This window comes from Schistocerca nitens, chromosome 5 (genome assembly GCF_023898315.1).
Source record: "Schistocerca nitens isolate TAMUIC-IGC-003100 chromosome 5, iqSchNite1.1, whole genome shotgun sequence".
Taxonomy (NCBI): Eukaryota; Metazoa; Arthropoda; class Insecta; order Orthoptera; family Acrididae; genus Schistocerca; species Schistocerca nitens.
In genome coordinates, this window is record NC_064618.1 from 758,668,442 (window position 1) to 758,690,438 (window position 21,997).

A 21,997-nucleotide genomic window follows, 5' to 3' on the forward strand; every position below is an offset into this window, starting at 1 on the left:
ACCTTGAGCCTTGTTTGTTATACCCCAAACCAACCAAACACTCCAGTTGATAAACCTTCCACTTCTGTGTGGAACGTCACCTTCATGCACCTATGTGGCTTCAAGATTTCGTTGTGAACAGCCTATCCCATTCAGTTCCTCCCCCATGCTCTGCACTACCCGGGGGGGAGGAGGGGGGGGGAGGGGGGGGAGGGTTCTTTGACAACAAAAACAGCACCTCCAAGTTTTGGCTTGCAGACTCTTAGCTCTATGTGCTTTTTGTCAACTTTGCACAGCATAGATCTTTTCACATTTTTTCACTGTGTGTTCTTGCAACTAGGGAATAAACTGCTATACAGTGTCTCTTGTGTTGGTGATTTCTATTCCTTCACCATACAACAAAGGGAAAGAAAATACCACACAGTCATTTTGTTTCTGAAGAAGTATTTATGTTGTTAATAAATATGTTTATAAAATAAGCCCATAGCTGCACAACTCCAGCCCAAATCCCAGTCCACCCACACCATACACTTGTTGAAATTCTTATGTTCACTTTCCAATAGCTTTAATAGTTTTTGTTACTGATAGCAAAAAGAAAGTTCAACTGAATTGCAATGATCACAGTCATGATGCAGGACAGAAGGGCGATTTTCTTATTGACTTTGCCTCATTGTCAGAGTTCCACGTAGGATTGTAGTTTTCTGATACAAGGGTATGCAACAGATTATTGTGTAGCACAAAGTAGGAAATAGATTATTGTGAAGCACAAAGTAGGAAATTAGGATACCTATCAATTCAGAAGAAATTAAAGACATTACCATGCTACTCACTTCTTTTATAATTATATGATTATCTGGATTCAGGGATTGTGGATTCCTGTTAACTACATGGCAAATTGCAATGTTCATTGTAAAGCTGAATGACAAGTAGTAAGGCCACTATTGCTGCAGGTGTAGGTATCTGTTTGGTTTGAGAGATACCAGTGCAGTCAGGTAAATAATGAAAGGATGTGTTGTTCTTTGATTTCTAGCCAGGAGAAGACATTGATGAAATAAAATATTTCAACAATGTACCTTGCCTTCATCTTCAAATGCAGCCAGCACAATGAATGATTTTGCTAAATTGTACTTCTGTTGTATTCTAATTGCCCACCATACCTTATCTTGCCACTGGCTACATGCAGCATCAGTTGCAGTGTTGGTCAAGGGCCATTATCACTGTAAGCTGGGTAGGAACTCAGAGCTTCTGCCATCCCCCATTAGTTGCAGAAGTCACTCTCAGCTAATATTGTGGCTTCAGTTGGTGGAATACTGGCTTGCACACTTTACTGAGAGTGAAACCACTGTTCCTATTGATCAAGCCATCAGCTATTCATATCTTAACAGCCTCCTTTAAGGAACAGTCCCAAAATGTCTAAATTTTTGTTAGAACCTCCAGTTTTTTTCACATACTGTGTCCGTAATACAGATTTTGTGGGTTTGTTGAGTTCAGTGTGTCTCCTGTGCTTGTAGATGCTAGGTTTATGGAGTCCCAAGTCCACTTTTACTGCATGTAAGAGTGCTTGTATATTTGGAGGTGGATGGAATAGGCATTTGTGTTATGCTGAATTAAGATTCTGCTGATTTTATTTGATATTTTTCCAAAATACAGTAGGCATGCCATTATCTTATTCCCTTATTGTGTTCTATTTGCTGGGCTTGTACATCTGGCCTAATGGCACATCAGATTTGTGTCTTGCCATATCCTTTCCTCTTCAGTACTCCATTAAGGCAGTTATGCTCCTTTGGTAGATTTTCTTTGTCAGTTATTGTATGGTCCCTGTGGGCCAGTGAAAGTAATATGCCCTTTCCCTGTGAGGGGTGATGATGGCAGCTGGAAGCTTGTAGGTACAAACCATTATGGCTAGCCTTACTGTGCACACTGTTTCACCCAGTACCATCCACTCTGCATTTGACCAGAATGTCTCCTAGAGATGGCCTCCTTACTCTCGCGTGATTTTTGGCAGTGGGTTGATGCTCTCTCTGCAGCTCAATGTGGCTGAACTGGGTGCAGTGGCTGGCCAGGGTGGCTGAGCAGTTCTAAGCGCTTTAGTCTGGAACTGCGCGACTGCTATGGTCGCAGGTTCGAATCCTGACTCGGGCATGGATGTGTATGATGTCCTTCGGTTCGTTAGGTTTAAGTATTTCTAAGATCTAGGGGACTGATGACCTCAGAAGTTAAGTCCTGTAGTGCTCAGAGCCATTTGAACCTTTTTTTTTTTTTTTTTTTGGGTGCAGTGAAAAAACCAAACAAGTCTCAAAGCAGGAGAAGCCTGGCACCAGGAGAATAACAAAAGCTGCAAGAAGAGCAACAATCTCACAGGAAAACAGACTGATGATACAGTGAAATCAGTTCTCCAGAAGAGACTCAGTTTTGCACGAATAGCAACTGCCACACATCACTGGCATAGAACAAGTTATATCCATCCATCCCAGTGACAATGTGGAAGAAAAATGTTGAGAAATGTTCCACATGCTCACCAAAGCCATTTCACCAAAGGCAATCACCCAAAAGCTGAGGGAGCTACCATGTAACAACTATGGAAAGGTTTTAAAACAGTCAAGTAAATGTTATTGTACTTCTTTTGCTATCAAAGTACAATAGCAAATTTCCAGCACGCAGAAACTGGAATGAAACCCAACTAATAGTGTAAAAGGGAAGACTGCTGAGCTTTCTCCGCATGTTGTTGCACTACCAAGGCTCCGTTTTCTTAAAGTACACTAATCAGACATCCCCATACAGCCTATTGTAAGAAACACAGGCACCCTTATGTAATGCCTGCTCAAACTTCTAATGCAGTTTTAAGTTCCACCATCGGTGAATGTCAACGAGGCATTAGAAACTCAGTGTACAAGGCATGTTCAGAAAATAAGTGTACTAGATTTTTATATTTTCTTTTAGAAAACAGTGTATTTGAAAAAAATTACAGGATATTGTTGATACACTTGTTGACTATTTTTCCACATAATCACCATCTCGCTCAGTGCATGTGGTGAGCCATGGCACAAGCTGTTTTGTGCCATCCTTGAAGAACTCTCCCACCAGCTCCTCCTCCCACTTCAGAACCTGTGTCTGTACCTGCTTGTTGGTTGAAAATTTAATTTCACTCATGTGTATCTTCAGGGAGATGAAAGGAAGATAATCTGAAGGTGCCAAGTAAGTGGAATAGGGAACTACAGGGTAGGGAGAGGAGGTGGAGGAGCTTCAAAACATACCAACCAAATGAATCCAAGAGTATCTTGGTGGCTAAGGCAGTGTCAGGACAGGTGTTGTCATGCAACAAGCACACACCTCTCATCAACATCGCCCCCCCCCCCCCCCCCTACTTTTTGTTTTGAATGCCCATTTTGAGTTTTTTAGGATCTTACAGTTTTGTTGTGAATTGATGGTCTTCTTCTGAGGCAGAAATTGTGTTTTGTCCCAAAAACTTAGGCCTTGATTTTTTTGCCCAAAATTTTGGTTATGATGTTTTGGCAGATGTAGAAGTGATGTGACACCACTGTGAAGACTGTCTTTTTGTCTCAAGCATGCAATGAGCCACCCACATTTCATCTCCATTCACTATGGGGCTAAGAAGATCCTCACCTTCCAATTCAAGTCACTCAAGAAACTTGCAGATGCTACTGAATTTTTCTTGTGCTACTCTGCCAGCTGCTTTGCAATTCATTTTGCACACAGTTTCTATTACCCAAGAGTTACTGTGAGTGTCTTGTGTAAGGAAGTTTGGAGAGTTGAGGAAACATCACAGAAATTTCATCCACTGTCTATCAGCGGTCTTCACAAACAGTTTCATTGATTTTTTTTGCACCAACTCATCAGTCAAAATGGAAAGTCTTCCACTCTTCTGTTCATCATGAACATTTGTTCTGCCTCCATTAAACTCCCTGCACCACTTAAATACACGCTTTTTGTTCGTAACACCTTTGCTGTAAACCAATTAAATTTGCAAAAATTTTTTGATATATGTTATTCCTTCAATGAGCAAATAAATGGATCACAGCAAGTGACTTGCAGTTGGTGGAATTTATTACCAACATTTTTCACATAACTGGATACTACAATGTGAGTTTGCCTGCTACCATGTGACTGCAATGCTCATTCTGGTCAGGCACTCCCCCCTACCACAAAATGTTGCTAACCCTCGAGAAACAAAAAACCACAGCCCATTATGGTCACAGTACACTTACTTTCTGAACATGCCTCATACTTCATTCAACAGCTACAAGAACACCTTGTAACAAGCACCTTTATGGATGCCTCTGGCATGGGGTGCAAAAGACACTTACTTCTTTAGACATGTTGACAATTCACTTTTTGTGTGACCACGTGGGCATGAAAGGCTTCAGGATTGGAGTGTTGATATTTTTAACAAATATAGGGAATCTGATGTAGCAATATTTTAAAAATTATCATTATCAGATCTTGATATATTGAGAAAAAATATAAATATATCGCCGAAAAAAATATCGACTTATTGGCCCACAAAAATATCAGCTTAACATTGTAAATATACTGCCAGTTTTAAAGCTGTATATTTAAGTATTGATTTATTATTAGATATTCCGTACATCAACAAACTAACAGCCTGCCTATCTCCCTTAGAGCAAGAATTGAAAGGAAAACTTTGCACATACACACTTGGCGATAACTACTTTACTAACAATGGTAACTGCATGTAAGTGACACAATAAAAGGTGTCCAATGGGTCCATTGCTTGGTTTTGTCACATATCGGATTTGTCCAGAACACTTCATGTTGACTTCCATGTTTTTTTTCCATTTTTGCAAACGCCAGTGACCTAGCAGCTGCAGTGTCAAAATTACATGGTGGAGCTAACATTGCAGTTTCTATTGGTAGCACCAAGCGGTGATTATGTCAAGATTTCTCCTCACACATCTCCACCTGTCACAAAGATGAATCTTGTCATTTAGATTTTTGTTAATCATTTTCAGCAACTGATTTTGAAGAAATTGTTTTTGAATTCAATGGGTCTGCTATTTCTTCACATCGAAAATCTTGTTATTCTACCCCCCCTCCCCCCCCCCCCCCCTAGCCCAGTGCAATCAGACTACTTCTTTTATGCCACATATACCTGCTCCACACAGTCAAAGACAAAGATCAAAGATTGGATGTGATGAAAGCTCAAAAAGTAGTGAGACTCCTTAATACAGTGAAAGTAAAATTAAGTTCTACTACAATTTTAAAAGAACAATTTCAAGTGTATACAGAAAATTGTGAAAAAAATATAATGTAAAATAAAAATATTGGCACTTGACATTGCCACTTCAGCATCGATATATGGGGGAAAAAGTATCGCAGATATATATCGATATTTTTGCGAAACATATCGATATATCAATATTTTATCAACAGCCCTACTTCAGGAGTTCATCGAACATCTGAATTCTCTGCACACTGAAGTCAAATTTCCTATGGAGGTGGAAGAGAATGGGAAACTCTCATTCTTGGACATCTTGGTCAAATGTACAACACATGGAAGTAAGGGATACAGTTCATACGAGACAACCACCCACACTGGCTTGTACTTGTATGGTTTCAGCTACCATCATTCCTCACACTGTGAGTGTGTGTTGCTTACTCTGGTCCATAGGCCTCATGCAACAACTGATGAGCCTACCAGTGGGGCTGAAGAAGCCATATTGAAGTAGTGCAGAGAGACGAATATCTCCAGGCTGAAGGCATAGGCTCAGCAAACAGAACAAAACTATAAAAAGACATCAGGAGCACAGAAGACACACAAAGCATACATGTTTTAGTTTTCCTGAGTCTCTATCATGTTGCACTGTTTCACAGGGATTTTTTGGATCCCATATGCAAACACTGTGAATATTTGCATTTTCACTCATATTATTAATAGTAAGGCAGGAGAAATAGTTTGTCCTCCATCTTTCTTACCACATTGGCACAACATTCAGTACATTTTTCTTTGTCATTTACACCAAAAACCTAAACAAGTTCTAAGTAGTAGGGCTTGTATACAAAAGGGATCTAAAAACATGTGATACAGAAGTATTCTTAATTCTCTACTAGTCATATTGGTTGAATTTCTGGGATTAAGCACAAAATTTTCGTCAGACCATCTCTTAACCTCACCTGACACATGTGGTCAGCTCACTTTATTCTTTGTAGATAGATTGTTGAAATTACTTAAATCAGAGGCTTATTCTTTTCCTAGTTGCTGGGTTAGTGCTGAATCAGAGACAAAATTCTGTCTGTACTAAAACTGCTGACTCATTTCTCCTAAACTCAAGGATGCAGCAAACCTTAAGCTACATGTTAGTCATTGGTGTTGCAGAACAGCTTAACTCACTAAACAAAGGCAAGACCCTTGGCCCAGATATTATACCAGTCAGATTCCTTTCAAAGTATATGGGTACTATAGCTCCATACACAACTGCTCACTCGTTAAAAGATCTGTACCTAAAGACTGGAAAGTTGCACAAGTCACTCCAATAACCAAGAAAGGAAATACAAGTAATCTGCTGAATTACAGACCCATATCACTAAAATCAATTTTGGGACATATGCTGTGTTCGAACATTGTGAATTACCTTGAAGAAAATGATTTAGTGACAAACTGTCAAACAGATTCATAAAATATTGTTTGTGTGAAACAAAACTAGCTCTTTATTCTCACAAAGTAATGGGTGCTATCAACACAGGATGTCAAACTGATTCCATATTTTTAGGTTTACAGAAGGCTTTTGACATCATTCCTCTCAAGCGACTTCTAATCACCATGTGCGATATCACCTCAGTTATGCAGTTGGATTTGTAATTCCTGTCAGAAAGGTCACAGTCTGTAGTAATTGACTGAAGATCAAGTAAAATGGAAGTAATGTCTGGCATTCCTCTTCTGTTCCAGATCTATACCAATAACATAGGTGACAATCTGAGCAATCCCCTTAGATTGTTTGCAGATGATGCTCTCATTTACCCTCTTGTAAAGTTATCAGATGATGAAATCCAATTGCAAAATGATATAGACAAGATATCTGTATAGTATGAAAAGTGTCGATTGACTCTTAAATAATGAAAAGTGTGAAGTCATCCACATGAATACTAAAAGAAATCTGCTAACTATAAACTCTATTAAATACTTAGTGATTAAAACTGTGAATAACTTACATTGGAATGATCACATAGATGATGTTGTTGGGAAAGAAAACCAAAGACTGAAATTTATTGGCAGAACACTTAGAAAGTGCAACAGGTCTACTAAGGAGACTGCTTACTCCATGCTTCCCTGCCCTCTTCTGGAGTGCAGCTATGCAGTGGGGGATCTGCATCAGATGGGACTGACAGAGGACATTGAAAAAGGCCAAAGAAGAGCAGATCATTTTGAATTATCATGAAATGGGAGTAAGACTGCCACAGATATGATACATAAATTGGGGATAACAATCATTACAACAAGGGCACTTTTTCTCATTAAATTTCAGTTACCAACTTCATTTTCCAACTGCAGAAATATTTTGTTGGTGCCCAACTACATAGGGAGGACTGATTGTCATAATAAAATAAGAGAAATCAGAGCTCATATGGAAAGATTTAAGTGCTCTTTTTTCCATATGCCATTAGAGAGTGGAATGGTAGTGAAATAGCTTGAAGGTGGTTCTGTGAACCCTCTTCCAAGCACTTAATTGTGAACTGCAGAGTAATCATGTTGATGTAGATGTAAACCTTACTCATAACTTGTCCAAACTGGCTCTACATTTGGATGAGCACACTAACCTTCAGTTGCACAACTATCAGTGCTCTAGAAGTGGTAGCTAAAACATCAGATCCTCTTCCTGTCAATGATGTGGAGATTATTCATATTCAACTGATATTTCATGAAATAAAAATTTAATAAATTGCTCCATATTTTTGAATAATGGTGAACATCTCTGTTAATTATTAGTAAATTATTACTTTCTTGTGTGTCTTGTTTAAGTTGTTCTGCCTCTCTTCATGTGCCTGTTTCACTCTGCTCAAGTTGTTGTACAGTGTATCCTAACTTCTTTCTGATAGTTTTTAACTCTCTGTTAATTGATGTAACTGATCCACACTAGTTGCTTATTCTCTACAACCTCCACCCTTTTGTCATGCACCTGCTTTGAGTTCAACTGTATTATTAAGAAATTTCTTTTAAAACTCAATTCATTCTTTAAATTAGACACACACACACACACACACACACACACAATTGTTAAAGTAGGTACAGTATCCCATATCAAGTAGTTTAGTAGTTTATTGAGTTTGGCCTTTAGATAATATCAAAATACACCAGAACTATTAAGTGTGAACTCTTTCTTAGTACAGCCCAACATCACAATGATTTTCTCTTAATCCTGACTCATTCTCAGAACCAGTTATATTTGTTCGGTGTTATGTATCACATGTTGACACTACATAAGAGCTTTAATTGTTGATGATGTAAATAACATTTGGAAGAAGAGTACATTTTATTGTGTTAGGGAAGGAAATTGGTGAAAGAAAGGGATTACCATTGTAGTTATCTGCAGAAACCTAATTCTTGTTTTCATATTAAATCCACTGAAGAGGAATGTGGACTTGAGGTACCTTATTCTGTCCATAAACTGGCAACAATACAGAGTTACTGTTGTTTCAGAGCTACGAAAAGAAGAAGCCACAGTGGGAGCTGCATCAGAATGTGATTTAGTCATCCCAAAAGAATGCTTTGGAGATTTGGATATGAATTACATTGAGAGTTGCCACTTCAAAATAATTAAAAAGGGTGAACATGTAGCCTTGGAAGATATGAGTAAAAAAGGCACATTTATTGATGAAGCAGCTGTTGGCAAAGGAAAGACAAAAGTATTGGCACACAATAGTAAAATTTCATTAATAGACAAGACAACAACAGGTGAATATTACACAGCATATAAAAATTAGTTTTCCTAAATGACTAAAAAATTCAAATTTTCATATTAACTATTATACATCACTGCTCTTTTACATGTTTCAGTTCTTGTTTTTATGGACAAAAAGACTTGTGATATGTGTAATTATCCTCCAACCATTAAGGATAAATATGCAGTATCATATTTACTTGGATCTGGAGGATTTGGTAGTGTTCATGCAATATTCAACAAGGTATGTAACACCCAAATTTAAATAGTAACAATTAAAGTATGTAACATGTATTCCAGGAGAAATAAAATGATAAAAGTAAAGGAATGGGAGAAATAAAATATAAAAATAAATGAACAACTGAGAGGTTAAATATGACTGATAATGTGCAATTTTCAACTTTATTATCTTTTTCCTTCCCAGGAGCAATATCATTCAGGAAATAGAGGCCAAACCTCTGAGTCTGTTTTGAGTACTAGAAAGGGAATTTAAGTGTCAACACTGCACAGTGTCATTATTTTCTTATTTGAAAATTGCAGAACCTGTTTCCACTCATGAATAACATTACAGAAATTTTCCTAGTTTAATGAAACACCCTCAGCCAACAATTACGTTTTAAAAGCATATTTTCTTGTGAGTAATTGTCATTTCGTCTTTGCTGTTGATACCCTTTTACCTATGGGGTGGCTATAATTAAACTTTTGCTACCTGAGCCAGTGTAGATGGAAAACTATTTACCGTAGGGCACCCAACTTTATAGGAATAATGTTCAGATTGCACCCTGCAGGATTTTCATTGTTAGTAGTGTTCATGTCATGACTTGCTATTAGCCACTGGTACTGGTGCAGCAATGTAGGGCTAAAGCACAATCATCAGTGTGCATTGCAGTTGCCAACAGTCAGCATGGAAGTATCAGTGCAGTAAAGGAATATGGAAAGTCCTCTTCTACACCGGGGTTGAAGAACATGATTTGGAAATTTGAACTATCTGGCGATTTAGGAATAACATCTGGGACAGACCAACAGCCAAATGCACCACAAATTGTTGAAGAAGTTACTGTTGCCATAGCTGAGAATACTGGATGCAGTGTGCAATCTTTAAGCAGTGCATGAGCTGTGTCATGACAGCAGAACATTCTGTGGTCCACTGTCCAAAAAGTGCTGTGAACAACTGGAAACTGGTGTCTCTAGTGCAGTTCCAGGCTGTCATGGATGTAGATGGCCATCACAGTGAGCAATGTTGGAACCTGTAGTGTAAACATGGTATGCAATTAACAAGTGTTACCCTCTCATATTCCTTTCAATGATTTATTTGTTATTTCTCTATTGCATGTGCTTACAAATGGTTACACAATGTTTCATTGTCCTACAATCACGCATTTTTCATGGTGGCCTCTCAAGTAGTGAAAGTTTAATTATAACTGTGCTGTATATGCTTTGATGTATGTTAATTTGCAAGATAATTTGTAGACAAAAATAATGCATATAACATTCCCTTTTTCAGAAAAGCCACAAGGGATATGCCATGAAAGCAATCAGTCTCCATCCTGGTGAAGAAAAGTATGCCAAATGGGAGGCAAAAATTCTCAGAGGGTTGAAACATGTAAGTATGTAATTTTACTGAAAATCAGATACAGAGTCTTCAAGTAGTTTGAAATGGCATGATATGCCACTTATGCCCATCAAACTGTCATTGAAGATGTTCAACAAAGACTGACCATTATTTTCTGTTGTGTCTGATAGCATTGATAAACAGAATAATTATCTTACATTCCTGGTTAATTGGTTGATTCTTGATTTTTTCCACAGATAAGTTAAGTACAGAATTGTTCAGTCGATTTGGTATAAGTTAACTGCAGCACAACAAAAATTATGATATATTGCTGTTTACAGAACATACAAACATTACTAGTTGTCAAATTACAATAAATAAAAGTGAAAACAAACAGTGATTCATCTGAAATTATGACACCCCCATACTTAATAGTTAATTTAAATTACACAAAGACACACTGAATAGATTGACTTACATTAGAACTTCATATATAGAAATTCCTTTACAGAATATAAGCAGTGCTGCAATAATATTCATTGCAGTTTGACTGTCATTTCTATTGTTAATGTGATTGATTTGATTAGTCTCTATATTTCAGTTCCCATGCATTTTACATATTGTCATACAATTTTGTATTGCGGGTATGATAATATGACTTTTGTTTCTTGTGCCATAGTAGTGGCAACTGAGGTTTTTATTTATGCAGTGACTCCAAATGCTTCATTGTGAAAGAAGTCAATGTATTTATATATATTGTTGAACACTATAGTGTAAGCATGCATAATCAAACAGCACGTGATTCAAGTGCCACCATGGCTGGCCTAGAAAGGTCTCCTCAGAACCTAGACATATGGTGCAGCAAATGCTGTGCCATGTGCACATCAGTCCAATATAAGCCCAGCATGCTGGGCCCTCCGCCTCACTTATGTTTACTTACTTATTGTATACTCACCTATGAGACTGTATGTTGACATGTTCTATAGTTATGAGACTTTGTCCCATTCCATACTTCATTCATTGTTATTGTGAATCTCTTCATGTGGAAGCAGAATAAAACTTGGCTTGTGTCCATACAGTGTTAAAAGATATTTGGCATTGAGTGCAGTATTCTACTCAGGTGTTCAAAGTGTTTTGTTTCTTGGTTTGATAAACAGCTAACATGTCAGTGGAAGAAATTCTTCAATCTATTATTGAACAATAGTGAGCTCTTACTGACCAGCAGCAGGCTCTCTCTTTGGCACTGAACAATTTGGCAGCCTTGTTGACATGTCAGGGTTCAACTGCCACTGACACAACTCCCATGTTTTCCTCTGTATGATGATTTCATCAAAGATTGGGATGCGTATTAAAAACACTTTTGATAACTTTTTCAAACTTTTGGAGTCGCCAGTTCCAGCTTGTGTAAGACTTTATTTTTGTCATGGATATATCTTTGTGTTTATCACCTTTTATGTCAGCTAATTCCTCTTTAGGAACCTGCCAGTCTCTCTTTTGATGAAATGTGTCAGTTGCTGTCTAACTGTCATTGCAAATGTGCTCATGTTATTGCTGCTCATGTTGAGTTATACCATTGTCAAAAGTAAATGCAACAGTGGTACAAAGCCCAGGCAGTGGAACATTATATGCTTAGCCATCATTGCCACTTTGGTACTGAGGCCTATCAGGACTCATATGCTGATTCAGTGATTCTGATGCTATAATATGCTTGGCCTCTCATGGGGAAGTTCATGAATGTGCTTCACAAAATGAAAGTCCCTCTCTCACAGATGTTTTGAACATTGCTCTGTCTTTTGAAGTATCTAGGACGGTAGGAAATCAGATAGAAACATGGTGTGCAATAGCTGCCTTTACTTCCTCTCCTCCTTGGCCACTGTCGGTTAGCTCACATGGGTAAGACGATGTCACAGATGTGTAACTGCAACCTCTATGCTGCATGGGGTAGCACTGACTTAAGCAGCAGCAGCAATCAGCATCACAGTAGTGGCCACATGCTCCTCTTCCATCTTGCCCTTATTGTATTATTCAATATGAGCGGGTTGCGTGCCAAAAGTGTTGGGCGACATGAAACTGTTGTAAAAAAAAAAAAAACAGGTGACGTATTGTGTCTGTGTGCAGCTGTCAATCTCCTACAGCAGACATGAACATGGATGTGAACAGTGTTTCCCAAGTGATGGTAGCCCTAACAAATTCTACACTGAAGTACATGTCATGGAGTTGTCCCCTGTCTCTCATTGATTGTTGAGTTACAACAAACAACAAATACCTATACTGGGACAGTTTTATACTTCTGTGGCATACAGAGCAGTTGTTTAGCCTTTGAGCTTTCTAGTGGTGGATGATGGCAACACTGAAATCTTATTTCGGATAGATACCTTCAAATTTTTGCATTTTCAGTTTCTGACAAAGTGCATCTGGCACCAGATCAAGTTCCATATCAACAATTAGATGCTCTCTGCTTGTTATATTCCTACCTGTTTTTGGAAGGTCTAGGGTGTGCTACCAATTTCAAGACCTAGGTCATAATGAAACCAAAGCAGGCCAACTTTTGCGGAAGCTTAGTGTTTTGTTCATGGTGCTACAGGCCGCCAATTTGAAATATAACTTGGACAAATCATAATTTTTTCAGCCTTCTATCATCTGTCAGTTTTGCAGTTTCAGATGCTTGCACCAGGCCTTTGCACCAACATGTTGAGGCCATTACAGCTTTGCTGCATCCTACCATTGTCAAAGAGTTGCAAGCCCTTCTCAGGAAGAATGAATACTACAATAAATGTCCTCCTGGTGCAGCCACATTAGCCTAACCACTTCATGTTCTCTTATGTAAAGATGTTTGTTTTCACTGGCCACCCACCTGTGAGCATGTTTCACCCTATTAAAGTCAAAATTACAGTTGGATTCTTGCTTGGTCATCTCCCAACCAGGCCAACATCTTGTTCTGGCCACAGACACCTCCCAGTATGGCCTCGGAGCCGTCACCATGCACAAATACGCAGATTGTTCCTAAGGCCATATTGTGTATGGTCCAAAACTGAATCAGGCCTAGCAGTGCTACTTGTAGATAGAAAAAGAAGCCCTTGCTATTTTATATGCACTCATAAATTTCATGTTTTCCTATACGGTTCTAAGTTTCATTTTATTTTTGATCATAAACCTCTGGTTTCTTTTCTCAGTCCTTGGACAAAGCAGCCCATTGCCTATAATATGGGCTCTGTTTTTATAATGCTATAGCTATGACATTTATTTCTGACCCACAGCACAACACACTAACAGGGATGCTCTTTCTCAGTTGTTGTTTGGCCCTGCTCTAGCATTTGATCAGGACGAACTGTTATGCCAAAGCCCAAAACACTGTGGATGGTATGTTTGTTTGTGTGGCATGCAACAGAATGGATGGTTTTTACATTACCAGTTCTCAGATTTTGGCAGCTGTCACAGCCAATCCTTCTTCCATCAGGTTGTTCAATTTGCCCACCATGGCTGGCTGGATAAATCACTGGGCCAAGCATCGGATCTTTTGTGTAATAATTATGCTCTTTGCCACTGCCTCTTGGTTCTTGATGCTCCACCACTGTTGGCTGCTGAAGAGTCAGCATCCAGGGTTGTGATCTCATCTCCATTGTGGTGGGATGCCACGCACCTACTCCTCCTGGACCATTGGGTGTTTCTCACACAAAATTGCTGGCCCACCACTACATGTTTTGAGCAGCCACTGGGAACATATTCATGCTGATTTTTCTGGGCCTGTTGCTTGACTCTTTTTAGCTTATAGTAGTTGATGCTTCCTCAAAATTTCCATATGTTGTTTGTTGCCTGTCCACATCCACAGTAGCTATGATCACTGCCCTCTCAAAGATTTTTTCCTTAGAAGTATTGCCATATATGCTTGTGGCAGACAACAGCCCACAGTTTGTGACTCAATATTTTGAAGATTTTTGTAGAAAGAGTGGAATCTGGAATGTTACAGCTTCTTCCTTTCATCCCCAGTCCAACGGCAAGGCAGAGTGTCTGGTCTGTACATTAAAAACACAGTTGAAAAAATACATCACTCATTCTTCTCCTAAGGAAGCCCTCAGTAGGTTCTTTAGTTCATGTAGGTTCACTCCAGTTGGTGACCATAGCCCGGCAGAGCTGCTACCCAGCCACCAGCCCCATATGCTGCTTTATCTGCTCTGGCCAACTCCCAGCCATGCCCAACACCTGTCTTGCAGTGTTTCCATTCTGGCTCTGCTGTCTGGACCTGCAGGTCTGGCCACACCCTAAATGGATACCAGTGGTCATCCACCACTGCCAAGCCCACCACCTCTGCATTGTGACCATCACTGGTGGCTTGGTGTCATAACACTATGACTAGATCCATTCATGCATGACTGACTATGCACCAGAGAGCCCTACGGCCACCTCCACCAACTGCACCAGCCCCTGTGATGTGGTCCATGCCTTCTCAGCTCATGCACCATCTTCACTCTGGGTGCTGCTGCCACAGGGTAGAGTAGCATGCAGCAGGCTGCCTCCATCTCCACAGCCCCTGTTGCTGCTGTTTCCATCTTCTCTGCTGGCTCCATCACTAAGTGCCTGCCCAGATGTGGACATGGATACAGCACCATTATAACGATTGCTCCTTTATGGCTTTTTGTGGGGCAGTGGGCACTCTGGATGTTCATGCCTTTGCCATTCCAGACCATATTCTCCTGTGCCAGCATGACACCTGCTCCAGCAGTCATCACTTGCTGATTAGAACATGGACATCTCCACAGTGTAAACATTTCCCCAAGTGGGAAGGAGTGTTGTAACCCTAAAATATGAACACACATAATCAAACAGCATGTGATATAAGTACCTCCATGGTCGGCCTAGGGAGGCCACCTTACTGCACAGCACAGCAAGAACTGTGCCATGTACACAACAGTCCACTTAAAGCTTGCACACTGAGCCCTTGGGCTCACTTATGTTTATTTGCTTATTGTATGCTGGTGTATGAGACTGTATGTGATGTGTTCTATAGTTATGAGATTTTGTATGGTTCTGTACTTCATTCAGTGTTATTGTATGTCTCTTCATGTGGAAGCAGAATAAAAATTGGTTGGTGTTATTTCCAATATTGCAATTGTACAATGTAGGGATGCTATGGGCAGGATTTTAAAGTTTGCAAAGTGATCTATATGTGTTATATTTATTTTTATGTGAGATTACTCTCACTGTCTGCTTCTGTAATTTAAAAATAGTATGAGTAGCTATTTCCACTGTAATGAAACCATAGCTCATAACAGACTCACTTAAGGCATGGTACATAACTCTGAAGTGTCAGCATTGGCTGTACCTGTTTCTGATCACAGTGAGAAACAGTTTTTGTTAAGATTTTTAGCAGTGTTTCTGTACACAATTTTTGCCTTTATGTATCACTGATATGCAGATCAAGAAATTTTGCTTCCTGTACTGTGCTAATTTTAGTTTCATCAATATGTACATCTGGACTGGATGGAGGATTATTTTTTTCGTATGTTGATTGCTTTTTGTGTGTTTATCAGAAAACTGGTTGCTGCAACTATGACTAAGTGGAGAATATGTTCCTGGACCATTTCTTGGTGTGTGTGCTCATCACTTGTTATCAGTATATTGTATCACCTACCTACAAAAATGAACTAAGTTTGGGTATATGTTCTGGAAGGTCATTTATGAACAATGCAAAGAGGTCAGGGCCCAAAGCAGAGCCCTGCAGGACACATAGGTTTTACTGAGGGAACACCAATTTCTCTTCAATCTCAAATACCATAACAGTTTCCACATCTGTTTATTCTTATAATACTCTGAAATGCTAAGAATAGTCTAGGCTAGTCTGAAAACTGAAAATACACCTGCAATACTTTAAAAAAATGAGTCCAAATTACTGGCCATCATTTTTCTTCAAGAGGTGAAATATCTAGTACTGCCACGAGACACATACAAAAGTACAAAAAGCTATCCTAGATTTTAACCCTGGTGTGTAGTCACATTAATGTGACAACCTGTCAGAAGGCTGAATAACCACCTTTTGCAGTACAGACATGTAGGAAGAGAGTCCTTGAGGTTCTAGAAGGTGGGATGTGGAGCCTTGCAAACTCTAGTGCAGTGGCCAGGTTTCGCAGTTGAGGGTCCATGGCACAAACTACATGATCAAGGTGGTCCCACAGATTCTCGATTGGGTTTAAATTTGGAAGTTTGGGGGCCAGGGAAGTATTGTAAACTCATCCAGGTACACAGCAAGCAGTGTGCCATGTTGCATTGTCCTGTTGGTAGATGACATCATGCTGAGGAAAAACAAGCTACATGTAGGGTGGAAATTGTCCCTAAGGATAGATGCATACTTGTCTTGATCCATTGTGCCTTCCAGAATTGTGAGATCACTCAGGGAATATCATGAAAACATTCCCTAGTCAATAATGCTCCCTCACAGTTTGCTTTCAGATGTCCTATGCCATACACACCAATGGCCATCTTTCTGATTGAGCATAAAACATGATTAATGTGAAAAGGACTCTTGTCACCACTCAGTGGACGTCCAGTTGTGGTGTTGGTGTAAAAAATTCCAGCCTTCATCGCCAATAAACAGCAGTCAGCATGGGTTCATAAAACAGGCACCTGCTGTGGAGGCCCATCAGCAGTATTATTCACTGAACAGTCATTGAGGAGACAGTGTTGGGAGCCCCTTGATTTATCTAGGTGGTCAGTTGCTCAACAGTTGCACCTCAATTTCAGAAATGCTTCCACCCTTGGTTCAAAAGCCCCTGATCATGCTCATTTAGACGTAAGTTAAACTGCTCCAGTCCCACATTACGATGATGACTGTGCTGTTTCCTGTGTCCTCTAACCCATTTATATACCCTCCACTGCTAGTGCTACCACACCTGCAGTGTTAGAATGGTTATTGCATATTGATATCAAACACAGGTGGTGGTCACATTAATGTGATGGGACCATGTAGTTTCATCCTTGAGGAAGACAGAAGGATAGGGCATGTTGCTCAGTTGGAGAGGTTCCACCTGTTGTGAGGACAGAAGCTTCAAGTGAATCTTCCTTCTCATACTAGAATGATACTTAACATTTGCAAACACAGTTTTAAGCAAGACATTTGAGTCAATAAATATTGCCAAAAATGTAGAGCGCTCTCTGTCTGAAGTTTTAAATTTAGCTAACAAACATTTTGTCACAGCACTCCCAGAAATCATACAGATGGACATGATCACTGTATTCAAATCAGTTAATTGTACAGAGCAGTTCTCAAACATACTTTCTTGATATAAATAATTTAAATAGACTATAATAATATTATGAAAAGTATAGTTGCTATTCATCATACAGCGGAGATGCTGAGTCACAGACAGGCGCAACAAAAAAGACCGTCGAAAAGTGCACTCTCGCCCAACAAGGCATTTGTCGAAAATAGACAACATGTATACATGCGCGTGCCCACACACACACACACACACACACACACACACACACACACACACACACACACACACACACACACACACACACACGACCACACTCTCCGGCAGCTGGTGCCAGACTGCGAGCAACAACACGTTATGTGAGAGATGACCAGGTGTTGGTAAGGGGGAGGCTGAGGCAGGAAGGGTGAGGGATAGCAGGATAGGGGCAGGTGATGGTAAAGTGCTGCTAGTGGGAGCATGCAGTGGTGAGGCGGAGCGTAGGGCAGCTACGTGCAGTCAAGAGGTTAGACAGAGGCTGGAGTGGCAGAAAAGGAGAGAAGTAAAAAGATTGGGTGCATTGGTGGAATAAATGGCTGTGTAGTGCTGGAATGGGAACAGGGAAGGGGCTAGATGGGTAAGGACAATGATTAATGAAGGTTGAGGCCAGAAGGGTAATGGGAATGGAGGATATATTGCAAGGAGAGTTTCCATCTGCACAGTTCAGAAAAGCTGGTGTTGGTAGGAAGAATCCAGGTGGCACAGACTGCAAAGCAGCCATTGAAATGAAAATGTCATGTTGGGCAGCCTGCTCAGCAACAGGATGGTCCAGCTTTTTTTTGGCCACAGTTTGTTGGTGGCCATTCATGCTGTGAGACAGCTTGTTGGTAGCCATGCCCCCATAAAATGTAACACAGTGGTTGCAGCATAGCTTGTAGATCATACGGCTGGTTTCAAAGGTAGCCCTGCCTCTGATAGGCTAGGTGATGTTTGTGACTGGACTGAAGTAGGTGGTGGTGGTGGGAGGTTGTATGAGGCAGGTCTTGCATCTAGGTCTTTTACAGGAACATGAGCCATGTGCCAAGGGGTTGGGAGCAGAGGTTGTGTAGGAATGGACAAGGATATTATGTAGGTTTGGTGGGCAGCAGAATACCACTGTGGGAGGGGTGGAAACGATAGTGGGTAAGGTTTTCATTTCTGTGTACGACAAGAGTTAGTTAAAAGCCTGGCAGAGGATGTAATTCAGTTGGTCCTGTCCTGGGTGCTACTGAGTCACGAGAGGAATGCTCTTCTGTGGCTGGATGGTAGGACTTAGGGAGGTGGTGGGTAACTTGAAAGATAAGGCATGGGAGACCTGTTTTTGTACAAGGTTGGGAGGGTAATTACAATCTGTAAAGGCCTCAGTGAGACCCTCAGTATATTTTGAGAGGGAACAGTTCATCATTACAGATGCGACAGCTGTGGGTGGCTAGGCTGTTTGGAAGGAACTTCTTGGTGTGAAGTGAGTGGCAGCTGTCGAAGTTGAGATATTGCTGGAGGTTGGTAGGTTTGATGTTGGACAGAGGCACTGTAGTAGTCGTCTTTGAAATGGAGGTCAACATTGATAAAGGTGACTTGTTGGGTTGAGTAGGACGAGGTGATGTGAATGGGGAAGAAAGTGTTAAGGTTCTGCAGGAATGTGAACAAGGTGTCCTCACTCTTGACCCAGATCATGAAGATGTCATCAGTGAACCTGAACCAGGTGAGGGACTTGTGAATCTGGGTGTTTAAGAAGGATTCTTTTAGATGGCCCATGAATAGGTTGGCATAAGATGGTACCATGCAGGTGCCCATAGCTGTACTTCAGATTTGTTTGTAGAAAATGCCTTAAGAGAGTAGTAATTGTGGGTGAGGATTAGTTGGTCATGGTGACTAGGAAGGAGGTTGTTGGTCTTGAATCCATTGGACATTAGGAAGGATAGTGTTCAATAGTGGTAAGGCCATATGCATTAGGGACTTAGTGTAGAGGGAGGTTGCGCCAGCAGTGACGAGTGGGGCAGCATGTGGTAAAGGAACAGGAACTGTGGAGAGTTGGTGGAGGAAATGGTTAGTATCTTTTATATAGGAGGGTAGGTTCCAGGTAATAGACTGAAGTTGTTGGTCTACAAGAGCAGAGATTCTCTCAGTGGGGGCACAGTAACCAGCCACAATGGGGCATCGCCCATGGTTAGATTTATGGAGTTTAGGAGACGTTAGAACGTAGGAGCACCAGGGAGTGGTAGGGGTGAGGAAAGAGGTGGACTCTGGGGAAAGTTTCTGGGGTGTGCCTAAGGATTTGAGGAGAGACTGGAGACCCTGCTGGATTTCTGGAATGGAGTCACTGTGGCAGGGTTTGTAGGTGGATGAATCTGACATCTGGTGGAGTCCTTCTGCCAGGTAATCCTTGCGGCTCAAAAGAACAGTGGTGGAGCCTTTGTCGGCAGGTAGTATTAAAAGGTCAGTATCAGTTTTTAGGTGGTGGATTGTGGTTCTTGCTGTGGATGTAAGGTTAGTTTGTATATTGAGGAATTTGGGGAATGATGGTGAGGTAAGGTTCCAGGTTAAGAAATTCAGGAAAGTTAACAGGGGGTAATTTGGGGTAGTGGGGGTGGATCATGGTTGGATGAGGAGTGAACTGAGTCAGACAGGGTTGAACATTGGTGTTTTGGTTGAGTCAGATGGGTAGCGTTGGTGGCAAAAAAATGTATCCACTGTAGGGACTGAGAGAAGGAGAGAAAGTCCTTAACATGTCCTGCATGACTGAATTTGGGAGTATGGCAAAAGGTGAGACCTTTGGAAAGGACTGATACTTATGTGGGGCTAAGGCTTTTGGAGGAAAGGTTCATGACTGTGTTTGGGTCTGTTTTGGTTCTGCATCCTGTGTGGTGGTGGGAGGAAGTTTTGGAGGGTGGTGTAAATGTAGTAGGACTGCAAGACAGGGTTTGTCAGTTATGAGGGGACATGGGGGAAATTTGCAGGTTTTTTAGAGGTGATGGACAGTGGCAGTCCAAGGCAGGAGTAGGAAGTGAGCAGGATGGATAGTGTTTTTAGGTGGTGTTGTGCTGATGCTCGTGTTCCTGGAGGGCAAGAGTTTCAATGTGTGTTGTGGGATTCAGAAATTTGGGATTACATAGCAGCAGAATTTTATAGATGGAGAGGTTTCGAATATTAGGCATATTTTTTGAATTAACTAAATCATTTGATTGTGTTGACCACAAAATATTGCTCCAGAAGTTGGACCGTTATGGAATACAGTGAGTAGCTCACAATTGGTTCACCTCTTAATTTAGCAACAGACAGCAGAAGCTGTGATGTGGGGTCTGAGTGGGGTGCAGTCAATTGGCAGGTGCCCCAGGGATCAGTGTTGGGGCCACTCCTGTTCCTTATTTATATAAATGATATGCCCTCTAGTATTACAGGTAACTCTAAAATATTACTGTTTGCTGATGACACTAGCTTGGTGGTAAAGGATATTGTGTGCAACATGGGCCCAGTTTCAAATAGTGCAGTTCATGACCTAAGTTCATGGCTCGTATAAAATAAACTAACGCTAAATCACAGTAAGACTCAGTTTTTACAGTTTCTAACACACAATTCAACAAAATCTGACGTTTTAATTTCACAGAATGGGCATATGATTAGTGAAACTGAACAGTTCAAATTTCTAGGCGTTCAGATAGATAGTAAACTGTTATGGAAAGCCCATGTTCATCATCTTGTTCAAAGACTTAATGCTGTCATTTTTACTATTCGAACGGTATCTGAAGTAAGTGATTGTTTGACATGAAAATTAGTCAAGGTTACTTATTTTTATTCACTTATGTCATATGGTATTATATTTTGGAGTAACTCTTCCCATTCTAAAAGGATATTTTCAGCTCAGAAGTGGGTGGTTTGGGCAATAAGTGGTGTAAGTTCATGAACCTATTGTCGACCCCTATTCACAAGTCTGGGTATTTTGACATTGGCCTCTCAATATATATATTCCATACTGTCATTTCTTGTTAACAATTTTAGCTTATTCCCAAGAATAAGCAGCTTTCACTCAGTTACTACTTGGCAGAAATCAAACCTGTATTTTGATCAGACTTCCTTAACTCTTGTACATCCATTTTCAATAAGCTACCACTCAAATTCAAAAATCTTAGCAGCAATCCATGCACTTTCAAATCAAAACTGGAAAGTTTCCTCATGGCTCACTCCATCTATTCTATTGAGGAGTTCCTTGAAAAATTAAGCTGATTCTTGTTGTATTGTTGATTGCATTTACTTAAACAAATGGTTCAAATGGCTCTGAGCACTATGGGACTTAACATCTGAGGTCATCAGTCCCCTAGACTTAG

General features: G+C 40.4%; 1 protein-coding gene across 2 annotated transcripts in view; it reads left to right on the forward strand.

Annotated features, from left to right (window-relative positions):
- The window catches only part of LOC126260002 (ovarian-specific serine/threonine-protein kinase Lok-like), a 207,437-nt gene that overhangs the window by 117,648 nt on the left and 67,792 nt on the right, over positions 1-21,997 (forward strand). For both annotated transcript variants that reach the window (XM_049957157.1, XM_049957155.1), the window contains exons 2-4: positions 8,654-8,908; positions 9,011-9,138; positions 10,399-10,497. In XM_049957157.1, coding sequence (XP_049813114.1) covers positions 8,654-8,908; positions 9,011-9,138; positions 10,399-10,497 — 482 coding nt within the window. The remainder of the gene's footprint in view (positions 1-8,653; positions 8,909-9,010; positions 9,139-10,398; positions 10,498-21,997) is intronic.